Below are 26,187 nucleotides of genomic sequence, written 5' to 3'. Positions count from 1 at the left end.
CAACACTAGCCAGGCCCAAACCGGACTTGCGCTACACGCGTCCTCCGCCGCCAGACGAGATCTCCAAGGCAATGCCTCCAAGGAGGGCACGACGTCCGAAAACGCCGCCATTGCCCGACCCAGATGAAACCGAGCCTTAAGCTTTCGCTCGGAGGCACCTCGACTGCAAAGGGTGGTTGCAGTGGAACTACACGGCGATGCCTTCAAGAAAGAAGCGACGTCCACAGACGCCGCCATCGCCGGCACCGACGCAATCGATGCAAGGTTTTCACCCGTAGCCACAGTCAACACACTGCGGACAAGAGCACAAACACACAGCGAGACAAGGGTTAGAGCCTCACCAACACCGCTCCAGGACGCCGCCGGAGGCCGCCAACGCCACGAAGCCAGACCACCTCACGCACCGGATCTGGCTGCCGAAAGGCCAGACCGAGCTGCTGCCGCATGGATCCAGGCGCACCGGCCCAGATCCGGCCAACCGGCAGCAGCCCACCGACGCCACGCTGGGGACCCGCACCGCCAGCACCTGCCGAGGACCCGCCCAGCCCAGGCCGACCCAGATCGGGCCCGACCCGCAGCCAAGCCGGCATCCCCGCACCGAGGCCGCGCCTGCACCACCGCGCGCAGGCCGCGCCTCCACCCCGGTCGGAGCACCGCCGCCCCGCGCCAGCGCGCCCACATCGGGCCGCCACTTGCGCCGCCGCCGCGCGCCTGCATTACCGTGCGTAGGCCGCGCCTCCATCCTGGCCAGCACCCCGCCGCCTCGCGCCACCACACGCCGCGGGAAGGAAAAGGAGGCCCCGCCGCCACCATCCCAGGGCACGCGCGGCTTCGCCGGCGTCCCTCCGGCGGCGGCGGCGCAGAGGAGAGGAGGGGGGGGGGGAGGCCTAGGTCGGGGCTAGGGTTTCCCCCCGTGTCGCCAGAGGAGGGCGACGCGGGGGGCGAGAGTGCTCTTCTAAAAGAAACCTTTGATATGTCTCTAAATCTGAAAAGCTTTGTCAATATGCAACAATGGTTATTAGATTGGATTGAAAATGCTTCAGAACTGCATTCAATGATTCTCGCTGTTGCAATTTGGTACATTTGGGATAATAGGAATAATATAAGAAATGGTGAAAAGGTGCCCCATCCTTCCCATGTGGTGAGCAAGATCAAAGGTTATATTGATTTTATTTTGGTGTATGACTTCAGGACGACTGATTCCATTAGGCGTGAGACCCTCTCTCCAAAGCACAAATGGTATCCGCTGCCGGCCGAGTCGGTCCTGATTAATGTGGATGCGGCTATTTTTACACATTCCAAACGCATGGGCATTGGCGTGGTTATTCGCAATCACCTGGGACTGGTTCTAGCTGCGTGCAGATGCGTCGTTGATCATATCGTGCAACCAGAGCTAGGTGAAGCAATCGCAATGCGCCATGCTTTGACCTTTGCCGAGGAAGCTGGTTTTCAAAAGGTCATTGTGGCATCTGATTGTTCTACTTTGATCAGCAAAGTGAAAAGTGCGGTGGATGACAGATCACATATTGGTGCCATCGTTTTCGATATCAAGAGTAGGGCTCGAATGTTTGTATCTTGCTTATTTACTCATGTAATCGTTTATGTAATGAGGCAGCTAATGCTTTGGCAAAATCTGCTGAGCATGATGCAGTGTCCTGTTGGTTTAACGAGTCACCTGATGTCATCAGGACTATTGTTTGTAATGAACAAATTTCAGATGAATAAAGATGCTGCCTGTTATCTCAAAAAAAAAAAAATTAGCCGCATGCAGCATGCGCCTTTCACCTCCACAAGATTGCGTACGTGGAGTACAAAAGAATATGGATGTGAGGCGCTGGGCGCTGTTTCGTGGTCACTGTTTGGTGCCATATACTTAAAACTTTTGAAGATTTCAAGCTCCTCCATTTAGTCGGCAGGTTTGAGTCCTCGTGGCCGTGCTCGCCTAGCACGAGGCCACGCGATTTGACGCTGGTGAGGCTGCGCTCGCATGCAGCCACATGCAGCCACCACTTGGAGGACAGGAACAACTTGTGTGCAAAATTGAGATGGCGGCGTTAACCTTACATTCCTGCCTTCATTTGAAAACCAGGGTGCTGATCCTGCACACACACCTCTGCTGCTGCAAATCTGGAGTAGTTGATACTGGCAAAACCACATGCCATGGCAGAATGCAAGAACCGAGATAATTCAAATGACGACCAATCTGTTGATCCAAATCAGACACAGATTCCTATGAGATTCGAAGGAACAGGGATGCGACAGATTCCTATGAGATTCCTTTTTTGGAATTATGGAAAACATGAAGGGTCCATCCAAAAAGGATGCAATTATGGGAAATTTGTTAATCAAACTAGCTCAACTTTGACCATGTTTATAGTAAAAAAATATTAGCACTTTTGTCTCAAAATAAATTTATTATGAAAATATATTCTATAAATAATCTAATGCATGGTATTTATTTTGTACCATGAGTGTTAGTATTTTTTTAATATAATTTTAGTCAAAGTTAAAAGCGTCTTACTTCTCGAAATGTGAGAATTGCATGTTTTATGGACGGAGGGAGTATATATGAGGGAAGAAAACAGAGTACAAAATAATCAGTGTAACCCCTCCGAGAGACAAAGAAGGAGAAGGGAAAAATCAATACAACGAGAATAGAAGTCAAAACTAAATCCGGTTTTGTACCCATTCTTGAATATGAGAGATGGATGTTTACTTGGCACGCCAAAGGAAGTAAATTCCTAACAGAACATGGACTTGCAGCCTACTCAAGCTGGGATGCTTTTGAGGATTTGATTATTTCTAGTCGTCCAAATTCTCCGACACATTAAGATGATGACTTCCATGAAGAACTCTTTAAGCTGCATCTCAAAATTGATCAGGTTAGCAAATGGATCAGCCTGTGCAGAGCTGTCGAGGTTCAATAATCCGAATTGGCACATGGTAGTAGTTTTGAAGCGTCACGGCATCAACACCACCAGGACCGAAGCCCACAGATAAGAGGGAAAGAAGGCCCAACATGAAGTACGCCGGCCCGCTGCGTCGGGAGCCCGATCCGTTGTAACGATCGGTACTTAGGCAGAGAGAGGGGAGAAGGGTGCCTTCGTCTTGGTTGTCATCTGATTAAACGTTGGCGGCGGGATTCGGCTCGAGATATGGCCGGCGGCAACCATCGCCACCGGAGTGTAAACTCTAGTTACCAATTCTAAGTGATACATGTAGTAGCTACCCTATATCGTGCGTTACATCTGGTATCAGATTGCCGTTCGATCCATCCAGTTTTCCCCATTCCGTTCCGCTCTGTTCGTCGCCTCTGATCCTGGCGCACGAGCACGGCACCCGTCTCCAGGTGAAGATGAAGATGGAGGATCAGCTGCCGTTGCTCCTCGCAAAAAAAAGATGGACGAGAAATCGAAGACCATTACCACGGGGAATCACGAGCTCAACGACGTCTACTGCATCGTCGATGACCTCCGCGAGCGTTGGCGCCCCAAGGTGGACGGTCAAGTGGCCGATCTACGCGATTGTGTCGACGAGCTTCGTCAGCAACTCGATGAGCTCAAGTCTACTTCACCTACGGCGTCCGATCGCAAACACGGGCACGGATCCGGTGTCGTTGAGGTGCTGGGGTCCGCCCATCTGGGCCCGTCCTCCTCGCAGGCAGCACCTGGGCCTTATGGCCATGGCGTGGACAAGACTACACGGGGTGCAGGTTCGGACTCACGAATCGCCTCCGGCCAATGGTATTACGCATGAATCCCCTACTCATCATCACACTGGTTTTGATTTCTGCAATCATGAGCGCTGTCACCATATGAGCCCTGCTATTCCTCAATTTGATTTTCCCAAATTCGATGGAACCAGTCCCAAATTATGGATTAAGCAGTGTGATACATATTTTGATCTCTACCATATTCCTCAGCCTAATTGGGTCACTTAATTTTGCTGGACCAGCCAAATTTTGGATGCAAACCATAGAACTCAATTTGAAACAATGCTCCTGGGAACAGCTTTCTCAGCTTGTTGTTGAGCGTTTTGATAGAGACCAATTTAACCATTTCATTCGTCAATTTTTCCACACCTCGATCCCAAAATGGCTCAGTCCTTGAGTACATTTCATCCTTTGATGATCTTATGCATCAACTGTTAGCTCATGATCCATTAGTCAATCCAGCTATTCTCACTAGCAAGTTTGTGGATGGTCTGAAACCTAAAATCCGTGCTGCTGTTGTTTTACATCGACCCAAAGGCCTCGATACTGCGAGCTCTCTTGCCATTTTGCAGGAGGAAATACTGGCTGGGTTTTCAAACAAGGAGAACAAAAGAACGGAACACAACTTTAATGTTCCACGAAGTTATCAGAAGCATCCTCAGGCTATTGCTCCAATCCCACAGGTGGATACCAAAGCTACTCCACCCAAAGGCAAGCCTGATGAAAAGCTCGCTGCATTGCTCAATTACAGAAGGTCCAAGGGGTTGTGCTTCAAGTGTGGAGGCAAATGGGGTCCTCAACACAAGTGTCCAGCCAATGTTCCCCTCAATATTATTGAAGAAGTCTGGAATGCTCTGGGTGATTGTTACGATGATTCTGTTCAGTGACTCTAATCCTGATGAGCTCATGGCTTTATCTGACCAAGCTGCAAAAGGTCTGAATGCTCCACACACTCTCAAACTATATGCATTCATTAAGAGACAACCTGCCATTATTCTGGTACATTCTGGTAGTTCACACAATTTTATTAGTGAACATGTAGCTGCAACACTGAAACCTTGGACACCTATAGCACAACCTATGTCTGTCAAGGTAGCCGATGGTACTCTATTGCAATGCACCCATGAAGTTGTCAACTGTTCTTGGACTGCTCAAGGTGTGTTATTCACTAACACATTCAAGATCTTACCTCTGCAATGTTATGATGCTATTTTGGGTATGGAATGGTTGGAAGCCTTCAGTCCAATGCAAATGGAATGGAAAGAGAAGTGGCTTAGTTTCACTGTGCAAGATCACACTAGATCACCCTGTCAAGCTTATGATGCCATCTTGCCTATGCATGAAATCTTCAGTGTATACCTGATGCCATCTTGCCTATGCATGAAATCTCTCTTAACCTGGATTCTACTTCTGCTAATCCTGAGACAGATAATAACTCAAAGCATCTTATAATTTGAAACGGAGTAAAGTATAATATTTTAAGATAAGCTGGCAGAAAAAAGGAATTATCTGCTAATTCAAACGGCGTTAACAAAATTCTGCTAGCTCAATCGGTGGCAGTAGTATAGTTTTATATTTGTCAGGCGGAGTGCCGAATTCCAACTCTAGTGGAATGCTCGTGGCTTGTGTGATCCCCATCTTGTATTGGTCGTGCGGCACCTGGTAGCGGGTTTGGCTTTGTGATATCCGGCACTGATGTTCCATATCACTGCCGGATTCTAATACTTGTGATATCCGGCACTGATGTTCCATATCACTGCCGGTTTCTAATACTAATTGACAGTGATGATGTTCACGAGCAAAACAGTGCTCCCGCCAACAGCATGAGCACTGCTGCCAGTAAAACGGCTATAAAACAGTGCCACATCACGTCGCCTATAAAACGGCTAGTGCTGCTCTTTGTTTCGCAACTACTCTAAAACCAGCATAATTTAGGAAAAGAGATGGCCGGGGAGCTACCTTCACCGGATCTGCCACCTAACTATGCATTTGAAATGGGCTTCGAACCAGCATTGCAGAGGGCAAACTTCCCGTATCCAAGCATAGTAAGTAACATGTTTTAAAGATATATGAATAAATATTTTGTTCTGATATATAATTGTTAAATGTAGACCATTCAACCTATACCATGGCTCAGAGAGACACTTCTACATTTTGGGTTGATCACATTGCTGTCGAAACATTCCCTCTGGAGAATGGACACACACAATGTAAAATTGGTTTCACTGTTTACGCTAGGGCGGCCGGGTAATCAGCGAGGTGAGATTTTATACATCTCTAGGAGGGGCAGCGGCCAATATCACTTAATTAGTGTCTAAAAATATGTTGCATGAATGTTTAAAGGCACTTGAAAGGATTGGGTACAATATTCCAACATACTCCTCCACTAGAATGGGAGCTTTGGAAGGGGCCTTCACCATGATATTGACAACTTTTGTGAATCTATTGCTGCCAACAACATAAATGATGTGGTCAGTCTCCCAACTTATATCTAAATTTAGATTCATTGTTATGTCTATGTATATATGCAAGGTTCTGATAACCACCACATTTTTGTCAACATTGTAGAGGGAGGCATATGACTTAACATACGCAAGTTGTAGCTTTGGAGCCATTATAAACCAAGCCCTTCATCAATTGGGTGGTTATAGTTGGCATTTTGGTGAACCTATTTTCACTTCAGAGGGAATCTAGGAAAGAATTGTTGTGACTAGGGGAAGTTCTGGACCACTGCTGATGGTAATGAGTAGACCTTGTGAACGATCTTGTGAAGCAAAGGAGAGTGCACTAATAAATACAATGATCTACATCAGTGACATTTGTGCCTACGAAATTAATGACCTGCACTTCTCCGAGTACGTGGTATGATGTCATGAAGTTCTAGGAATTTAATTTAGTCTTGGTTGTTGGTTGTAATGAACTATTCTGAGTTGTTGTGCTTTGTACTGAACTAATTTATATTATGCGTGTTGGTTTGGCAACTAGTGAATTACATGCAACTGGTGAAGCAAGCACCAAGTTTGAGATTTTTCAGAGTTGGTTTGGCACTTTTTTTAGTTTAATCGACTTTTTGCAAATTTCTTGTGTTTTCAAGATGTAATGAACCCTCGTTTGCCCCGTTTGGCACCAAGAAAAATATAATAATTAAAATATTGAGCAGAAAAACCTAAAATCTTGTGTGGGGACATAATTTGGGTGTATTTGCTTGCTAAAAAACTTCAAGCCATTTGGACATAGTCAGGTTCAACATGCTTCACAAAGCTACATGATCCCTTCCATCGAACCATGACTATAGACATAGGTTCCTAAGCTTTCTGTGGTCCGCTTGAACTCCGGTGTCGCATTGGTCTCAAACTTTTTCTAAGGCTTGCTCTTGTAACTTGTGAAGCAAGCACCAAGTTTGAGATTTTTCGGAGCTGGTTTGGCACTTTTTTTAGTTTCATCAAATTTCTGCGTGATGCCACCGAGTAATTATAGGTTGAACTGAGCGTGGCGCCGAGCAGTTCCGGAATGGTGCTAAACTATCCCACAGGGTCTCATGTGCCCTAGGAGGCTGATCACCGCAGAGTTCGATGCAAATTTCTTGTGTTTTCAAGATGTAATGAACCCTCGTTTGCCCCGTTTAGCACCAAGAAAAATATAATAATTAAAATATTGAGCAGAAAAACCTAATATCTTGTGTGGGGGACATAATTTGGATGTACTTGCTTGCTAAAAAAAATTCAAGCCATTTGGACATAGTCAGGTTCGACATGCTTCACAAGCTTCTTCATATTTAATTTTTACAAGGAAAATATTGTTATATATACACAGAACCAGCAGTGATATTATAAAAGGAATTCTTAGTGTGCAGAGTGCGCTAGTGTCTTTATACAAAATAATAAAAGTTAAAAACTTTTAACAGAAGGAGTTCGATTGCGGGTTTCAGGGTACACAAATAGAGGAATTAACCGCTGCGCTATAAGAGGATTTCGTTAAGAATGGAATAGAATATTTACTTAACCAAGAGTCGTGACCCTATACAATGGAACCGACAGCCGGGGCGAGGCCAGACCCGGTACCAGTAGTGATTTTTGTAATCTCGCCCCGGCAGTGATTGACAATCCATATATATACTCCGCGGGCGCGGGTTGAAACTTTCGCAAGTCATTTGAACCTCGCGCCAGTCGTTCCCCTACGCGCCGCCGGAGCACCACCACGCCGACGGAGCACCACCGCCCCCCGCGACGCCGTCCGTTCGCATCACCGCGTGGTCTTCTTCATCAGTGTCGTCCGCGCATCCACGAGCGTCCTGTGCCAGCGTAATCGATGCGTGACGCCGTCCTCGCCCACGCTGCGTTGTACCACTCCGGCGTTCCCCACACCGCGCCGCCGTCCTGCACCCCTCGCGTGCTCCCAACGAGGCTCCTGCAACTCTCAACGTCGACAATCACAGCGAGGACTTCGAGGAGCGCGCGGAGAGCGTCTTTCCCACCTTCAAGGTGAGCGCCTCCCTCTCAATGCCCTTTAGGTGTTCGAGTTTTTGCATATGAGAACTAATTCGCTGATGTCCTAGCGTCGCCCGCGCCGTCGTCTTCCTCCACGCCGACGGAGGACTACCGCCACCCCCCGCACCGCCATCCACAGGCCTCACGCCATCCTCTTCTTCAATGCCCAACGCCGTACCACAGTGAGTGCGTCCGTCATTGCTCTTTGGTGTGCGTTGAAATGCCCGTGATGATAACTATAACCAGCTATTCCCTCTTTTATTTAGATTTTGTGTACAAACAGTTCAAAATCCATAATAGCAAATGTTTCTTGATCTATGGTGAACATATCAATGCCCAAAAGTGTGATTGAAATGAGATAGATGTTGAACAATGTAGTGCCCAATTCCTGAGTTAGTGTGCTTATTTTTAGCTGGACATACTAGTGCCCAAAACTGACCATGATCGTGTCACAGCCATGACTAGTCGTCGTGTGTTATCCCGTCGCCGAAGAACCCTTATGCAAGAAGAAGCAGCTGATACCACTAGGACCGACAAACGGTGTCGGTGTCAATGAGGGCAGTGACGGCGAGCAGGAATGAAGCCCAAGCACTTGTCTAGACCTGGATCAAGATGACCAAGTTGACCAGGTAACTTAGTTATCCAGACACGCTAATTAATTGAGATAGGAACTAGGTTCTTAGCTTACTTGTTGTCTATAGGAGGAGGTTCCACCAGCCGAGGGGGCCCAAGGTTCGGGAAGCAGGAAGCCCAGAACCAAGTGAGCCTCTACACAGCTTCCTACTGGTCACTGGCACATCATAGAGTTGGATGAATACGGTGACCCGATCCAACCGTCAGTAGCTTTGGCAAAATACAGGACTGTCCTCGGCGCACTTGTAAGGGATTTCATCCCGATCAAGTACAGGAGGTGGAATGGGAAGCCATGGAGGGTTCCTGAAAGTGAGAAGGATTCCATATGGGACAACAAGATCCCACAGTATTTCACTTTTCCTGCGGAGTATGACAAGGAGCTAGTCAAAAAAAGCAAAAGAAATTCAAACACAACCGGCTCTTAGATATGGAGATGGAGGCACTGCAAGGGGAGCTGGCCAAGTTCATATTAGCTGAGATATTGGAAAAAAATGGAAGATTTTCTGTTGCACGGTCCGTGAAGTACAAGAATCAGTATGGGCTAGAGAAGATCCGAAGACTAGTGCAATCAAACATTTGAGTTGTAACCCTGTGTGCTGTAATTTGTGGGGGGATAAGAACATTTTGTAATGTTTTGTTGATAAACTTGTCATTCTATGTTGCAATTATATATAAACCTGTCGTTCTACAAACCACTGACAGTATGAACAACCGGCAGTGTTATTGCAGCCGTCACCGAGACTTTCGGTTTTGGTTACAAACCGACAGTCTTTGTTTCCTAACAATGCCGGTGCGGGTCTTGAACCGGTAGTGTTATCTCAGAGTATTCTGTCGGTTTGGTCCTAGAGCCGGCAGCCGGCAGTGTTGTTCGCAGAATGCTGTCGGTTGAGCTCCGAACCCGACAGTATTTTGTTCGCTAACAGAACCGGTATTGTTATCTCAGAGTGTGCTGCCGGTTGGAGACCGCAGCCGGTTCATAATCCGGTAGTGAAGGGGGTTTAGAACCGGCAGTGACGTGCTTCTCTGGCGTAGTGCTCGCGCGCCGCAACGGCTTCTGGCAAGCGGCACTCCCGGGCAAGACCGCAAGGCTTGGTTGGGGCCCGGTAGGTTCCATGCCTTGAGGGTCAGTCTGTCTCAGAGATCATCGTACACTTTTTCGCTCAAGAGCTAGCGTGGGCTCGTACGTACGTGGCGCTAGCTCAGTCGCCGTAGTGGTGTGGGCCTCGACCGCCCGGAACCATCACCCGGTCCCTGTTGATTGACCACGGAAAAGGCAGCATCGCTACGTCTGATTCTCTGACCAGACACTGCAATGTTCCTGCGCGGCCGACGGTCGTCAGTTCGTGGCACGGGACGATCGACGATGCTTCCGTCCGCTAACAAAAAAAAAAAGTTAGCCTTTTCGCTGAGATCTTCCATGGGTTGTTGCCTGTTCGAAACGACAATCGGCCTAGCTAATTAAATCAATCTCTGGTGGAACTGTAATCTTTAGGTCTGGAAACAATGCAAAATTCCGGCCGCCCTTTACGATCGCTCCGGGATTCATGTGGACCGCGAACAAGACCGAGGATGAAGTGCGATCGCTCGTGCCAAGAGTCGTCGACACCATTGCCTCGGCCGTGGAGGTGTAAGAGTAGCTTTCAGGGCAGTGATGGAGCTAGCTTTCGCATGGCCGGCACAGCGAAGCATGTGTATACATTGGCCTTGTTTGGATGCTTTGGGTTAGATTGCTATTTAGGAGTATTAAACGTAGATTACTAACAAAACCCATTCCATAACCCCTAGGTTACTTTGCGAGACGAATCTAATGAACCTAATTACGTCATGACTAGTGACTGTGATGCTACAGTAAACATGTGCTAATCATGGATTAATATACCTCGTTAGATTCCTCTTGCGAAATAGCCTAGGGCTCCTAGCCCGACTTCCAATGCCATCGCAGCATGAAGCGGTTGAGCAGCAATGCGGCACTGCTGCGTCGCCGATCGACCAGCCGTGTAACCTTGCTCCCTGCAGCTGTGCAGCTCTGCCACAGGCGTCAGCCTTGCGCCCGCCCATGCTGCCCCCGCTCCTTCTTTTTATCCACTCGCCCGGCCGAGCTCCTCTCCACTCCATCCCTCAGCCTCCTCGGTCTCCGCTTGCCCTGCCTCTAGCTTCTCGCCCGGCGCCGCCGCACAGCGCCGTCTCGACGCCTCGTTCTGCCCCTGCGCCAACGCAAGCCGCCGCCGGGCCAAGAGTCTGCGAACCGCCGCCGGTGAGCGCCCTTGCTTCTCGCCGAGCTCCACTACTCCGCGCGCGTTAAGCTCCGCCTCCGCCCATCTCCACAGGGCGCCGCGCCGCGCTGTTCCCCCTGGACGGCCAGACCCCTCCTGAGCGTGCCGCCGCCGGCTGGCCCTAGCCGGCCAGCGCTGGACGGCCCCTGCGCCATCTGAGCTTTCCCGAGAGCTCCACATCGGGAGGTAGAAGAAGAGGATAGAAATTAGATTTGAGTTTGATTCGAGGGTCCAGATGAAAGTTTGCCTAGAGTGGAGGGCTTTTAGATCTATCCTTCCCTGATTTAAGACAAGTGTAGGGGCTGGTTTGCAAAGTCGTTTTTCTAGGTTTTCCATTTAAATAGGCAGCACACTTAGATAAATGAGTAAATTTAAGAAAATCATACTTTTTGGGGCAGCCGTATCACCGAGCGACACTTAACGAAAAACTATCCACAAAACCACAGTTTTTTAGGCAGTTTGTGTCAGTTAGTCCGAAACCGGGTTTCTAAGCGGTTTCACTTAAATCCTGACAGGTGGGACCCACCTGTCGGTCGCCACATCAGCCCCCAACTTAAGTGAAACCGCGAGAGGAGGGTACAGTACAATATTTATAGAATTGCGAGCGCGATCCGGGCCGCCGGCAGCAGTAGAGATCAAGGCTTCCGTTCCTAACCCAGTCCTTACATTGTACCCATCAGCCAGGGATCTGCCCGATGAACTTCGTGCTCTCCGGCCGCGGCAAAGACAAGATCGTGGCCACGGACCACCTCGGCCGTGCCTTCCTCTACGACGACATCCTGCGCGACGTCTCCCCGCTGCCCAGCATGAGCGACCCCAAGTACGACGCCGTTACGCTCGCCGCCGGCGACGACTTGTTCGTCATGAGCAACCCGCCCGAGTCCCACGGCTGATCCGCCAGCTTCCCTTCTCGCCGCCGGCTTCCGGTTTACGGAGTACAAACCAAGCAGGTTCCGGATGATCTCATTCGATTGACGCCCACCATCTGCTCGACGTAATGCGACCGGTGTTCCACGGGAATGGGCCGAGGCGCTGCTTCGCGCGAGACCCAGCATAGAGGACGGCCATGCCAGCTGGGGCCCCAGAGCTCGACAGGCTAAGCGCGCTCCCCGACGACCTGCTGCATCGCGTCTTCGGCTTCCTGGACGTGCGGATGGCCGTGGGCTTAAGCCTCTTGTCTCGCCGGTGGCGGCACCTGTGGGCGTCCATGCCCCGCGTCGACCTGGACGATCGATCGTCTCTGAGAGGTGAGGTCCCACCTGTCAGCATTTAAGTGAAACTGCTTACAAACCCGGTTTCGGGCTAAGCGAGACAAACGGCCTCAAAAACCGTGCTTTTGCGGACGGTTTTTCGTTAAGTGTGACTCGGCGACACAACTGCCCCAAAAAGTGTGGTTCTCTGAAATTTACTCTAGATAAATCATAGTAAATATATTTCTGTGCATGCACATGCAAAAAACGTAACCCAAAATTCCTTGAGTTTCACGAATAGATGTACACATACATGCAGTCTTGTTTAGTCACAAGACAAGTAAAAAATAGTGTTCATGCCTAATAACTAGTTTATGCCATAAATACATTTCTGGTGCCTCGAAATGACATCTCATATTTTTCCTTTTTTTCGCGAGAATCTCATATTTTTCCTTTGTATCACATGCTTATAAGTATATATCTTCAGTAAATTTCTTAGCAATTTATCATATCTCTGCATTTTAAAATGGTGTAGCTAACTTAGTACTTAACACTGGCGGAGCCAACTATGTGGCTAGCTTTGGCGGCCGCCATACATGTAGAAAATACCTAGTATATATAGTATACATACATAACATACGTCGAGAATACATGCTGACTTGCTGTATCTGGTGGCTGGGCTCGTGATTGGCCTACATACCAATTAGCAAACTCAACAAAAAGAAGCCAATCTCCTCTTAAAAAGCATAAAGAAGCTAATATATGTCCGGCAGCTACTAGCTAGTTTCCTATTAATTAATTTACCTAGGGCTATTCATTGATACTTTAATAGTTCAATATATTATTAATTAATTGTTTTTTTTTGTTTCATTTGACTCTTTTATACAGATTTATTTGAAGACTATCATTGCTAAAGTAACCTAGATCCATCTATAATATATATATATATATATATATATATACATTTCACTGTACATATTTGATCTTTGTTAATCTTGCCACACCTGAAAATTATTTCTGCCTCCACCACTTGTACTTAATACATAGTAAATAATTGGGTTGGCAGAAACTATTTTAGAGTATGCTTAACATGAATATGATTTTTAATGTGATGCTCGATCGTTGCTGGAATTTGTAGTTCTAGTTTAAGTTAGAAACTTAAGTGTTAAGTTAAATAAGAAATAGTAATGCTGATAAGATTCGTTTGTTTTTCTTCTCTTTGTCAGCATCACAAACAATGTCTCGGTTGGACGAGACCAAATTTGCCAACTTTGAGCGTTCTATGGTAAGGTTGCATTCTCCAGGCGGAACAACGGGCAATGGCTTCATTGTATATTCCATGAGCGGCACACATCTTGTTATGAGCTGTGAACACATCATGCAAGGGGTTGCCCTGGGCTCCTCCATGCTGGCGTACTTCTCCGACAAAAGCAATGAAACTGCCATGCTACTCCATGCAGGGCCGGCCCTGGGGCTGTGCAGCCAGGCGACTGCCCAGGGACCCCCAGCAGCCAAGGCCCCCTCCTAGATGTATACGCAGTAGCTAGTAGTAGTTAGTAGTAAGCCCGACATAACGGTCTGTGTTTTCTTACGAGAATTAGCATCTGTTGAGAAATAGCAATGCATACTTGAGAATATTCTGGAATACTCTAGATAATTGGAGAGTGTTGAAAAATAGCAATGCATACTTGAAAAGGTTATAGAATACTTTGGATTGTTGGAGGAGTAAGATTTACAAGGAGCCTTCTAGTGAATATGAGAAGATTGAAATATTCTATAAGGCTTGAGAGATTATATGAAGAGGGATGCTATCTACCATTGAAGGTCTTAAAGAAGCTTCATGAGTAAGTAGAAATTCTCTAAAACTAAAATACTTGTAGAGTACTCTAAAGAATTGTAGTAGGATGTTTAGGATGATGACACTTGTCATACATTCCATGGTCTTGTACAACTATAAATAGGGGTGCTTCCCCACCCCATGAGGAGTACCACAATCACCACAAGAGCTATTAAATCGAAGTACCTTTTAGCAAGCTCTCCTTGCTTCATATCAGGAGGCGTGCCATCAAAAACATAGCTGCATACAAGCGATCCATTTAAGCATACTTTTACGCATATCTCTAATCCATTTAAGCATACTTTTACGGATGTCTCTAATAAAATCAATGAAGAAATAATTGTTTACATGGGCTCGATCCCAGCTTTCACAAAGCAAATAGTTTTCTGCCAAATGCCATGAATATGACTGTATAACAAAACCAAAATAAATACAAATGTTATAAGCAGAACATGAGTGCTTGAAATATATTTATTTGTACCTTGTTTCTTCATCCTTGTTGTTGTGTAGCGTTTTTGAAATCTGTTAAAAGGAGCATAAAGTTTTATTTTTTTCCCGAAAAAATAAATAGGGAACAATGCAATACACAATGCTAGTGACTTTTGCATTTCCACACTTGGGTATATTAGGAAAATAGAAAAAAGGGCATATAAACCATAAACTAAATTAATAGCAAAATTCCAAGTAGCTCCCTAACATTAGAATGAGGGTTGTGTTGGGGGCAGCATACCATACATTGATAGATGCTTATGCTAGCATTCATTGCAATTCTTTTGTGGTAGTAATCCTTCAGCGTGCGATCCTTCATCGATTTGGGCGTCTTGGTCTGCAGCAGTTGCCTCAAACCCTACACACACCGAAGGCGGTCCATTAGCCGATTCGCCACCAAACCCGAAATCCAAGTGGGAATGGAAAGGGAGGATAGGATCCACCAATCACCTTGATACCCATCTCCTCTGCGGCGAGCGATGGGGAGAGGATGTTCCACGAGCTGTGCTTAGTGAGAATGCGTCTGGCTAGAGGAAACCATAGATGATGATTTAGGTAACAAATCTTAAATACGTAAAAAAAATCAAGCTTACATCTTAAAGAACTATAATTGATAATATGGTTTCAAGATTCAATAAAAAAAAGAGAGTAGCAAGCAAATATGTTAAAAAAATCAAGCTTACATCTTAAAAAACTATAATTGATAATATGGTTTCAAGATTCAATAAAAAAAAGAGGACTAGCAAGCATACTAGCACAGTGAAGAATGAGCAGCAAGCACGCACGCATACTAGCAGAGTGACTTCTTCGATCCTTGTTCTAGCTACTTTGAATGGTTCCAACTCCTAAGCACTAAACTAAGGCAGACTTTAAAAAAAAAGGTAGTGTATGAAATTTTATGGACTCGGGGCCATGCATGAAATAAAAAGACAGCCTTGAGTGCCAAAAACCGCCAAAAAAAGGGGTAAAACCGCCAAGGAAATAGTCCTTGACCACAAACCGTCAAGCAAACACACTCAAGGATAGAAGCTAAGGGAAATTAGTTTCCTTGACAGTTTTTAGGTTTGTTTCAAAGTGCGCACGAATTGTACTCTGAAACAAATGAGTGTGTGGTCGGGGCATGGCCACCACCTAGGTCAGCTTCATCAAAACTCTATCACTTCCAACTTCTATGAATTAAATGAACACAAACTCTCATTGCTGTAACTAATAACTAAAAGACTATCTGAAAATAAAAACAAGCTGCTGTAATTCTAAAAGGACCTTCGATCAAGTCCCAAACCTATGTGATTTAAATCTCCATAAAATACAAATCCGTGCTAATAGCCATTTAATCTACAGCAAGCTTACAAGAGTTAAGATAGAAGGTGTCATTTTTACCTCAACGAAGGAGGGTCCGACGTTCTACACTGTGCTCAGGCCACACTAGAGTGGAGGGTCTTGGTCCGAAGGAAGAGGGGATGAGCAGAGGAGGCCGGACGGCCGACGGCGGGAGGGGTTCGGGCGATGGGCTATGGAGATGTGGGCGGAGGAGAGGAGGGCGGAGGACGGGGTGGAGGACGGACGAGCGACGGTAGACAGGATTCAGTCTAGCGATGGCGGGGAGGGGCTCGAGCGAGCCGAGGATAGGGGGAGAGCGGCCGGAACTGAGTCTGCGTAAGGAAGCTATGTGTGGTGGGCTCTGGTGGTTGAGGCCCGTGAGTGGGGGCGGCTGGAGATAAGTTAGGGTTTCTCGGTCGCGGCCGCGCGGGAGGCTGCCAAATTTTGGAATTTGGGATGTGGCGTGCGATATATAAATATAAAAAATAAAACTACTTTGTCATTAATATAAAATTAAAAATGAGATCTTAAGATAAATATAAAATAAAAATATAAAGAGTTAAATGCACCACAGCCCCTGAAGTTGAACTTTGAAAATGCATTTCTGGCCCCCTAAACTTGTTTTTTTTCACGGAAGTGAAGATAATATTAAAACTCCGTTCTTACAGAAAGGCCCAGAACTGAAAGAAAATTACAAAGAAGCCCCTCTGGACCCGACACAGGCGACGAGCAGGCGCCATCGGTGGCGTGCCGCTGCCGCTGCTCCGCTTCACACCTTGGATTAGAGCCCGCCCCATGGCAGCGGGGAAGTCGCCGATCGCCGGATCCGAAGAACCTACGCCAAGGACCGCCGCCGTCGTCGCGAAGCAAATCAGCACCATCTTCAACTTCAACTTCAACACCCAGAACCACGGTCGAGCTGGATCCGGACGGGGCACAAAGAACTCGGCAGATCCGAAGACCGCCGGGCCCGGAGTGTTAGTAGTAATCTTGATTAGACTAGTGATTAATTAGTGGCATGCATGGGTTTGTTGCTCAGGCGTGTGGACCAAGTCGGCTGCATGCAGTAGGGGCCGTTGCTGGCTGTTGGAGGCAGCCGCGTCGTGCGCGCGGCCAGGCGAGCGAGGTGGGCAGCGTGCGTTTGCGTGCGCATGTGCTGGCATGGTCAAGTTAGTGGCCTAGATTAGTGGTTAGAGGAGTGCATGGTGGCCAGGTTGTTAGCGTGTGTGTGCGCCTATTTAAGCCACTGTAATCTAGGTGCTACGAGAGGACGAGAGTAGTAGCCGGAGTTCGTCTCCAGTTAGTCTCATGATGTATGGGTATGTGCCCAATTTGAGTAAAGAGAAGCCGTTCGTTGGCGGAGGCGTTTGTGCGCCGAGACGTATGTCGTTCGAAATACTCGTGTCTCGAGTTCTTCTTCTTCCGTCGTCCGGCGTTCGTGTCTCCGGAGGGCTGTTCGGCGTGTGTCGCCGGAGGGCAGCCCCAACACGGAGAAGTCGGCCGCACCACGCCGGAGCTCCGGAGAGCACCGCCGCCAGAGGGGAAGCACGCCGACCCAAAACACGCACCGGCTGCCCCTCCGCCTCCAAGGCGCCGCCGGCCGGAACCCTACCTATCCCTACGCTATGTACAGGCCAGGATCCGCAGTTTCCCCACCCTCCCACCGCCAGAGCGGCCGCCGGAGGCGGGGGAAACCACAGATCGCCGGCGAGTGAGGTGGGTAGACGGGGAAGTTTCAAGAAATCGCCTCTCTCGCTACAGTGACAGGGGAGAGGAGCGTCCAAGTCGCTTTAGGATGGCCTAAACTTGTTAACCACCTAAACTTCTGTACACGGAGATCGCAACATCTTTGATTCGACCTGGGCCGTGTCCGAGCTGCCGCAGTCGTCGTCGGGCACGGAGGCAAGCGGCGGCACGCCGCGCCGCGCTCTCGGTGCGCGGGTGACGGCAGCGCTGCCGCTGCATGCACGCTCCAGGAGATACATGCTACGAGCCTATCACGACATATATATAAGTGTGTGCATGGTGACTTTATATGGGCATGCATGAGCCTCGGTCGCATGTGCCATGCCATGCGCACGCACAGCGTGCCTACCGACGTAGGCGGGCGTTACTGTTGAGAGGCCTATGTGACACATGCTTACAAGTTCAAGTTAAATTAAACTATTTTTTTAAGAAACACAGTACAGATGCAGACCCTCACAAGCACGCACGCACATTCTACCCCTAAGATCGCACGCACGCACACCCTACCCCTCCGAGAGACTGGTCCGGCAGATCATCTTGAAATTGACGAAGTCACCACAGGTGCCTCGTAGTTGACGGGTACGTCACTCCCACTGAAAACACAACACCGGTTAAATCCTAGAATAAATCCAGAAAATGCGAGCATCCACTGGCTCAGTTCGCAAAAATTAAACTACTTTGGACACATAAATTTATATATGTCCTTTCTATAATATTTTATAATATTTAGACTATGTTTGATTTAACTAAGTAGCTAGTTTCCTCTTTGTACTTTTCTCAGTCATGTATTTTCTAGATGGTGTCGTAGTGTTTATAAAAATAGTAACCCGAGAGCTAGTGCAAATAACATAGGACCAATGTATGGGACTACATAGATTGGTCACCTACACCTGGCAAGGCAAACGTGGTTGCGGATGCCTTGAGTAGGAAAGCAACAGGCCGTGAAGAGGATCCTTCGCTACGTTGCGGGCACCTTCGACTACGGCTTGCACTACCCGAGGTCCCCCGGTGCGGAGCACTTCATCGGGTACAGCGACAGCGACCTCGCCGGCGACATCGACAACAGCAAGAGCACCACCGGGACGCTCTTCTTCCTCGGCAAGTGCCTCGTGAGCTGGCAGTCGATCAAGCAGCAGGTGGTGGCCCTGTCCAGCTGCGAGGCGGAGTACATCGCTGCTACTACCGCTTCGACACAGGCTTTGTGGCTGGCTCAGCTGCTTGGTGATCTCCTAGGCAAGGAAGCACAAGCAGTGGAGCTCAGGGTGGACAGCAAGTCCGTCTTGGCCTTGGCAAAGAACCCCGTCTTCCATGAGCGCAGCAAGCACATCCGCATCAAGTACCACTTCATCCGGAGCTGCTTGGACGAGGGGAGCATCAAGGCCGACTACATCAACACCCAGGATCAGCTCGCGGACCTCCTCACCAAGTCTCTTGGGCGAGTCAAGTTCCAGGAGATGTGTGCCAGGATTGGGATGGCTCAAATTCCCCAAAAGGCATCACACAAGACTTAGGGGGAGAATGACATCATAAGTCTTGTGCTTATCTACTTATGATACTTATCTAGAGTAGTTGGTGATCTTTATCCCTACTTTAGCATCTACTTTGGCATCTATAGAATATGCTGTAATCCTTTCTTAAGGACCAAGAAGCTACTGCTATATGTACACAATAGCCAGCCTTTGTTGAGGTGTGGCAGAGTAATGGAAACTAGTCCCAAAATCCATCTTTGCTTCCAACATGGCAGTGAAGTGGAGGGGTATTTATAGGCCTCTGATGCTTGGTTTCGTTTGGGCAACATGCCTTGTAGCTTCTGTTGTCAAAACCAGAAGCATCCAAATTTGCAGCGGTAGTGGTATAGATCGACACTGGACCAAGTATAATATAATATTATCCAACAGAATGCCATGGGGAGGGAAGTTGCTAGAGCAATGTAAGTATAATAAAAACTAGCAGCCTGTCTGCGCCCTGGCGCACGGGACAAAGCGGGGATCTTGCGTAGAAAATGCACCACAGTAAGTAATAGCCGACATAATTTTAAAACATGTTAACTGGGCACAAAATTTGTTTGTACTCAGCTTGTATTGCACAAAAGGAATCCCAGGGTCTTCGAGAAGCAAGAAGCCAGGGGTACTAAGCACAACATTCTACAAATCCATACATAGTTCAACAGCTCATAGGATAAAACAAAACATCGTCAGACATAGGATTTGAAATTGTGAGGAAGGTTACACAGAGGGAACTGAGAGCCGCAGAGTTAGATTTGAAACTCCTAAAAAATATATGGAAAACTCAAGAATAATGAGAACACCTTATACATGTATGCATTTCATCAAATAGGTTGCCTGCGGTAACTCATCAACTTGGTCTGGGCGCTTGCTCCAGAATATCCAGCCGTTGCTCCTCGTAAATGCTGCCAATTCATAGTTCACAAATCGTGAGAAGAACCAAAGAAAGAAGCAAAGAAGTCTAGCTTCTCAGTCACCCAATTTCATCTCACAAAAAACCATACCGTTAATTGGCATATTGTACAATATAATGTGTTTAATTTTCTAACACTGACCTTCCTTCATATTGCGACAACCATCCCAAGTAAGCTGCTCCAACGTACATTGATGCAAAAGGATTGTAGAGATCATCCACAGAGTTGACTGTGTACGCCTTATAGGAACAATCTCTGCATAGCTAGATTCAAACTGCAAGTGAGGACAACCTCATGGAAGCTGTAAGTCGACCCATAGCACTGGCAATGCAGCTTCTGATAGCATATGCAATTAATTGTCCCTAACACAGTTAGATTCAGATCATTAGATTAAAATTATGCTACTACTGAATATGATTGTCTGAAGTAACAGAAAGCAGCAGACCAAAATATATCATGTATTACATGTCATTCTTAGACCACCATAAGTGTGTTATGAATGCAACAGTATTGGTCAAAATTGTAATTTAGCTATCCTGTCTAAGGAGAACATACTTTTGGGTAAAATGAACTGTTTCCGTAATCAGCTTGTCACAAGGGTTCAGAATGAATAGTATCATTCGAAGGTCCTACTCAGATCCCATAATCTGCTCGCTAAAAATGTTTGGGTAAAATGTATAGCTTCATGGCTAGTGAAAGCAGAATGGTAAACTCAATGTTGCGCTTACTTGTAAAGCCATGCAGCAGTAGGGTAACCTATTCCCATCAATCCTGTCCTCGAACGCACTCCATGGAGAAAGCACATACTGCACACCAATGCGACAGCAGTTAGAGCTTCTGCACAAATATAAACCAGAATAGAGGATTCAACAAATGATCAGGATATACTCATAAAACTGGCTATACATAGGTTAGTACCACTGGAATTTCAACTAAAACTATCTATATGTACCTATTTTATTTACAAGGGCATAGATGCTAAAGTGATTGTGGAGATTTACATGATTTTCATTTTTTTTTTCACAGAAAAAGGAGAAACAAAGGAAATGCATGATAATTTAAATAAAGCAACTCCTGCTCAAAAGTACAAACACATCAATGTATCTAAACTGATCGAGCCATTGTTTAAATAGATAGATGAGACATAGAAATGAACCAAGGCATTGTCAGTTTTCTCTCTCATTTGATTCTCATTCTCTCCTTGCAGAAGCGCATGTGTAAGATCAGTCACACATATCCGAGCTATGAAAACCCACGACCTATAACTTAATTTAGGTATATACTGCTACATGTGGGATTCTCAAGTTTATGGACCGGAGTTGCATGTCTGTTCAAATTCAAAGACACTAATGCCAGTCTGTGAGGTTGATAGTCGTTTTATGCACAAAACTGTGAAATCTAGGTAATTAGAAAATATTAGCAAACTCCAGTAAAACTCATAGTTCCTAGGCAGCAGCGTTATGCAGTAATCCTCCCACGAAACCCGGTCATAGTAAAAGTTCCTCTGATCAAATTTCCCCAAGTACAATGCAGATCGATCAAATCTTGGAAACCAATTAAATGGCACAATGCATCAGTAGCAATTATCAAAACCTAAACCTTGCAATCATAAGATACGATCTGTATAACAAGAACAAGAACGTCAGTACATGAACACAGAGCAATAAAAAATAATCAAGGGAACAAGAGGTATTGTGATCTTTGTGTCCACCGCTAACCTTGCTGATAATCATTTACTAATTCAATATTTCCCAATTAAACTCCATAGGGTAAAATGTAATGACTTCGTCTCTTTATATATGAATATTAACTTCTTCTGCAGGTTTAAGCATAGGCCTGATTAGAGGTGGCTCGATTCTTTTGCTTCTGGCGCTTGCTCCTCCTTTCATAACACGCAAGATCAAGCTGGTCAGAGTAAACAAACTGAAAGAAAGATGTTTCAAGCAAAACCATAGGCTGTTGCTGCAAAAATAAATATCACAAAATACAGATTTTGGTTGGCGGCGGAGGACACGGTGTTGTGTACAAAGGACTTCTAGACCTACAGGTTGTCGCCATCAAGCAATCAAAGATTGTCGTATCGAATCTTACTCCTGGATGCCGGAAAAGGCGGAGCGGACCTCGTCCCGGTGGGCGGGGACCAGAACACCACCCCGTAGTCGTCGTCCCCCTCCGCCTCGCAGGCGCCCGGAGCAACCGGTCCCTAGCCCGCGTCGAGGACCTCGTCCTAGTCATCCTCACCGTCCAGGCGCAGGTTCTGGGACTCCGAGCACGCGGCGTCTGCTATGGCGGAGGGCCGGGGCGGCAAGGTGGTGCGCCGCTGGAGGATCTAGCGACAGGGGGAAGAGGTGGAGGTGGAGGCACCACCACCGCCACCGAGGCTGGAGGCGCCATGCGAGCAGCGCACGGCGCGGGGGGCAACGCGGAGGAGGTGCCTTTCGGGCGGATTCCTCGTCGCTGACCTGCTGCTTTATCGGCGAGGATTCGTCGCTCGCGATATCGAATCCGGCACAGTGCCCACGACGCCATACCGAGCAGGTAGCACGTCGTACTTACCACGCGGCCAAAGTCAAAGAAACAACAGGAAAGAGATAAGAACGAAGGGGAGGTGAGCAGGGCAAGGTGAACCAAACTCCACGGCTCCACCCATCCACAGACACATCGGGCCCGCAGGCGCACTGGACCACCTGCAGCCACACCCACCCAGCCCGCCCGGAGTAACAAAAATCAATTATAACAGACGTTCTGGATCAGCCAGCACTTTTTGTGCCCACCCATCGAACGGTGCGGAAGCAGCTTGAGCGCTGGAATCGCTGAGGAGGCGGGTCTTCCTGCATCTTTTAAGAGTAGAATGTCAACGGCTCCCTTCTGGAGTAGTGTTCAGCTACGAAATCAGAGAGCTTAGCAGCTCTGTTTATTCAATTATATTATATATGTTGCCATCATCTCTGATCTCTGGTTCATACATCATGTTCGCTCGAATGTATCAGCCATGATACAGTATTTTTCTCTCACAACAAATTGACATCAGCCGGCTTATCAGCCCAGTGGAATATTGTCAGGGATCTACAGTTGGGCCTTCATATGGGCCGAGGCCTTGTGCCTAGTCCGAGGGTCATCTACAACAAGAAGAGCACAGGGGGACACGGTTCCATTTCCACTCTAAATGAATAACTAGTCAGGTTCCGCGCCGCCACCCGAGACAATAGGGTTTTGATTTAGATCTCGCCGGATTTTGTTGGTTCCCCTCGCCTCCTGTCGCCATCTTGGTGCTGTGAGGTGGGGGGAACCTTGGTTCTCATATTTTCTTCCTGAAGTGTTTAGTATTTTGAGTTGTGTGGTCTTCATCGGCAACGTTATAGTGGAGGGTGCGACGCCGTCAAGAATAAAATTACTCTGGTTCTTCCTCTGTTGCGGTGGTGTCTTAACGGGCAGTGCCACGAGGCCAGAGATTTCTAGTTTGTGTCCTTGCAGATCTGTTCATACAGATTTGATGAGTTTTTATCAATGTGTCATGGTGCTTTCGATGGTATGGTCTTTTGTGACTTTCAAGTGCTTATTTGGTGTTCTAGTGAAGATCTTGCGGTTCGATGACCTGTATTTTTAGGGGATCATTCCCGGCCCAAGTACGTTCAACGTTCATGACTTCCCATCTTTTTGGATGGGCGACTCAAGGGGCTTTTTGAAACCTTTGAAGGTACTCAACTTCGTGCAGGGGTACGAGTGACAGTGTTGCCGCTCATGTCTAATTGCAGTCTTTTTGCTGAAGCATCGACAGTATTTAATGGTGCAAACATCAGTATCGTGAAGAAGATTTCTTCGGAAGATTTCATTGTAGTTCTTAGTTGCTTTGTAATTTTTTGAATTTATGATCCAAATCACCATACCTGTAGCAACTATCAAGTTTGAATAAAGTTACGGGTTATTTTTTTTTTTTAAAAGAAGAGCACAGGGGGAGCAACGAGGAGGCATCAACCAAATTATCAAATAGAGTATATGTTACTGTTTATCTTCTCTGGGACCTCGTCGGCCCATGCTGTATCTCGTACTTGGGTGTATCTGGTACTTTGAATCGAGTTGTTGTTAGTGAATCCAGTTGGGGTTGCTAACAAATATTCAGACCGCAGCTCAGTTAATCACTTAACCTATTGTGTTTAGCTGTTCACATCGGCAAGACCAGGCTTGACCTCGTCGGCGGGGCGCAGATCGTCCTTGCGGCCGTGCTCGATCGCCTAGCAGAGGGCCACGCGATTTGACGCTAGCTGGTGATGCCACGCGCGTCACTAGCAGGCTTGAACTCGTCGGCGACGGCTCGCACCTCGTCAGCTGCGCGTTGCCGGCGGCTCGCACGTACAAGTCGGCCGCGCGGATGCAGAATTCGGCCGCACGCACACGTACATATCAGCCGCACGCAGGTAAAGGGCTGCCGGCTGCGCGACACCGATCGACGCGCATCTCCTCGCCAGCGCGCTTATGCTTGTCCGCCATGGCTTGGGCGCGCATAGCTAGCAGCGTCTAAGCAATTTCTTCCCTCGCCGCAGTGTGTCGTCGCCGATGCATGCAGGTCGCCAGTGACCTCCTCCTTAACCATGGTTGTTTTCCCTCTACTTCTCTCTCTGCAAACAATGGTGGCATAAAGAAAGCCAAGATTGGGGAAAATGGGAAATGATGAAGGAGATTGAGTGAATAGAGGAAGGAGACGAGAAGAGAATAGAGGAGCGAGAGAGAGAGAGCGTTGCATGCGGGGCAGAAGACGAGAGAATAAAGGAAGGAGAGAGAGGGAGTTGCATGCGGGAGAGAATAAAGGAAGGGGAGAGAAAAAGCATTAATTCACATGCGGGAAGACGAGGAGAGGAGCATGGCAGTTTCGGGAGATCGCACGTCCGCTCCAACCTTTGAGAAAAAATCAGGAAAACTAAACACGCCAAGCTATAAGAAAAGGAGGGATCCGAGGTTCGCCCCACATCGCAACACCAAGATGACGGCCGGTGACGAGGAGGAGAACCGATAAATCCCTGTGATGGCTACAACTTTGTCGTCATCCTCCCAAAACCCTTAGCTGCGTCGACGTCTAGGTTTTCAGCTCGGTATTTGAACTCAGTAAACTGCACCATAACTACGGCCCATTTACTCCGGAGTGAAAATGACTGAAAATCGACAAAACTGACCCAAACTCGAAAGGAATTTGAAATCTGGAATCCGCCCGAAACTAATTCACAAATCTGACCCTTCTTCTTAGCGCCTGCACACGAGGCGCTAAACACTCGGCATAACGCCCTGTAACGTGGCGTTAAACCCGTGCCAGCGTGGCGCAGCCGGGCCCCACGCGGGCTCATGTAGCACCCCGTGCCGTGGCGCTATACCCTGGGCATAACACCTGGTCACTCGGCACTATCCCCCCATGCCCTAAAGTAGCCGAACCGCTCGGGCCGGAGGCACAGGCAGACAGACAGAAGGAGGCCGTCGGTTGAACACAGGGGCGGGCGCGGCTCCTCCTCTCTCCCCCACCTCAAATCTCCCCTTCAAATCCTCATCTTTTGAAGGAATTTTTCGTGGAATTCTTCTCCCTTCCTCCCCCAAAGGTAATCTCCTCCGACCTACTCGTTTCTATCCCTACATTTCTCAAATTAGGGCAAAACCTAGGTTATGTGTGGATGTGGGATTTTCCATGGAAGAATCCCATGATTTTTTGTTTCTTCTATCCCTACATTTCTCAAATTAGGGCAAAACCTAGGTTATGTGTGGATGTGGGATTTTCCATGGAAGAATCCCATGATTCTTTGTTTCTTAGAGCCTACATGGGTATTATTGTTGCTCGAATGCAATGTGTGGTCTATTTTTATGTTTTAGGCTTGAATGCAAGTTTATATTAGGCTCGAATGCAACCGAAAATGGAGTCACAAATATCATGTTGACAATGTGTGGTCTATTTTTATGTTTTAGTATTCTCATTGATCATGTTTAGAATATTGTGGCACAATCAATTAATTTTGTAGTTGAGGCGTATTGAGGCACAAGTTTCATTTGTTGTATGTGGTCGTAAGTTATATTTTCTTTTGATGAGGCATATAGAGGCATATA

General features: G+C 47.4%; 1 protein-coding gene and 2 long non-coding RNA genes across 12 annotated transcripts; 2 read left to right on the top strand and 1 right to left on the bottom strand.

Annotated features, from left to right (window-relative positions):
• The first annotated feature begins 4,507 nt into the window (after positions 1–4,507).
• On the top strand, positions 4,508–6,738 carry LOC104583886. The gene is made up of 5 exons (XR_002965644.1): positions 4,508–4,646; positions 5,648–5,757; positions 5,824–5,971; positions 6,056–6,183; positions 6,281–6,738. It is a non-coding gene; the product is annotated as an uncharacterized LOC104583886 (long non-coding RNA).
• A 1,064-nt stretch (positions 6,739–7,802) lies between these two features.
• Positions 7,803–9,524, top strand: LOC112271783. 2 transcript variants are annotated; one of them, XR_002965189.1, is made up of 4 exons: positions 7,803–8,193; positions 8,268–8,381; positions 8,655–8,828; positions 8,901–9,524. It is a non-coding gene; the product is annotated as an uncharacterized LOC112271783 (long non-coding RNA). The 2 variants fall into 2 exon arrangements; XR_002965188.1 differs by having other exon boundaries at positions 7,837–8,381.
• Positions 9,525–19,747: 10,223 nt separating this feature from the next.
• LOC100830826 lies at positions 19,748–22,681 on the bottom strand. Of its 9 annotated transcripts, none has more exons than XR_001407259.2 (4): positions 20,835–22,681; positions 20,662–20,760; positions 20,248–20,369; positions 19,748–20,097 (listed from the first exon to the last, which is right to left on the bottom strand). XR_001407259.2 is itself a non-coding variant. In XM_010237884.3 (4 exons), the coding sequence occupies exons 1-4, from the start codon at positions 22,339–22,341 to the stop codon at positions 20,043–20,045; spliced, it is 399 nt and encodes a 132-aa protein (XP_010236186.1). In that variant the 5' UTR covers positions 22,342–22,680; the 3' UTR covers positions 19,748–20,042. The 9 variants fall into 9 exon arrangements, 2 of the variants coding, with proteins under 2 accessions (XP_010236186.1, XP_010236187.1); XR_002964980.1 differs by having other exon boundaries at positions 20,662–20,753; XR_001407261.2 differs by lacking the exon at positions 20,662–20,760 and having other exon boundaries at positions 20,248–20,468; positions 20,835–20,912; positions 21,825–22,680.
• Positions 22,682–26,187: the final 3,506 nt, after the last annotated feature.

Source organism: Brachypodium distachyon, chromosome 3 (assembly GCF_000005505.3).
Source record: "Brachypodium distachyon strain Bd21 chromosome 3, Brachypodium_distachyon_v3.0, whole genome shotgun sequence".
Classification (NCBI taxonomy): Eukaryota; Viridiplantae; Streptophyta; class Magnoliopsida; order Poales; family Poaceae; genus Brachypodium; species Brachypodium distachyon.
This window is presented reverse-complemented; position numbering and strand designations above follow the sequence as displayed.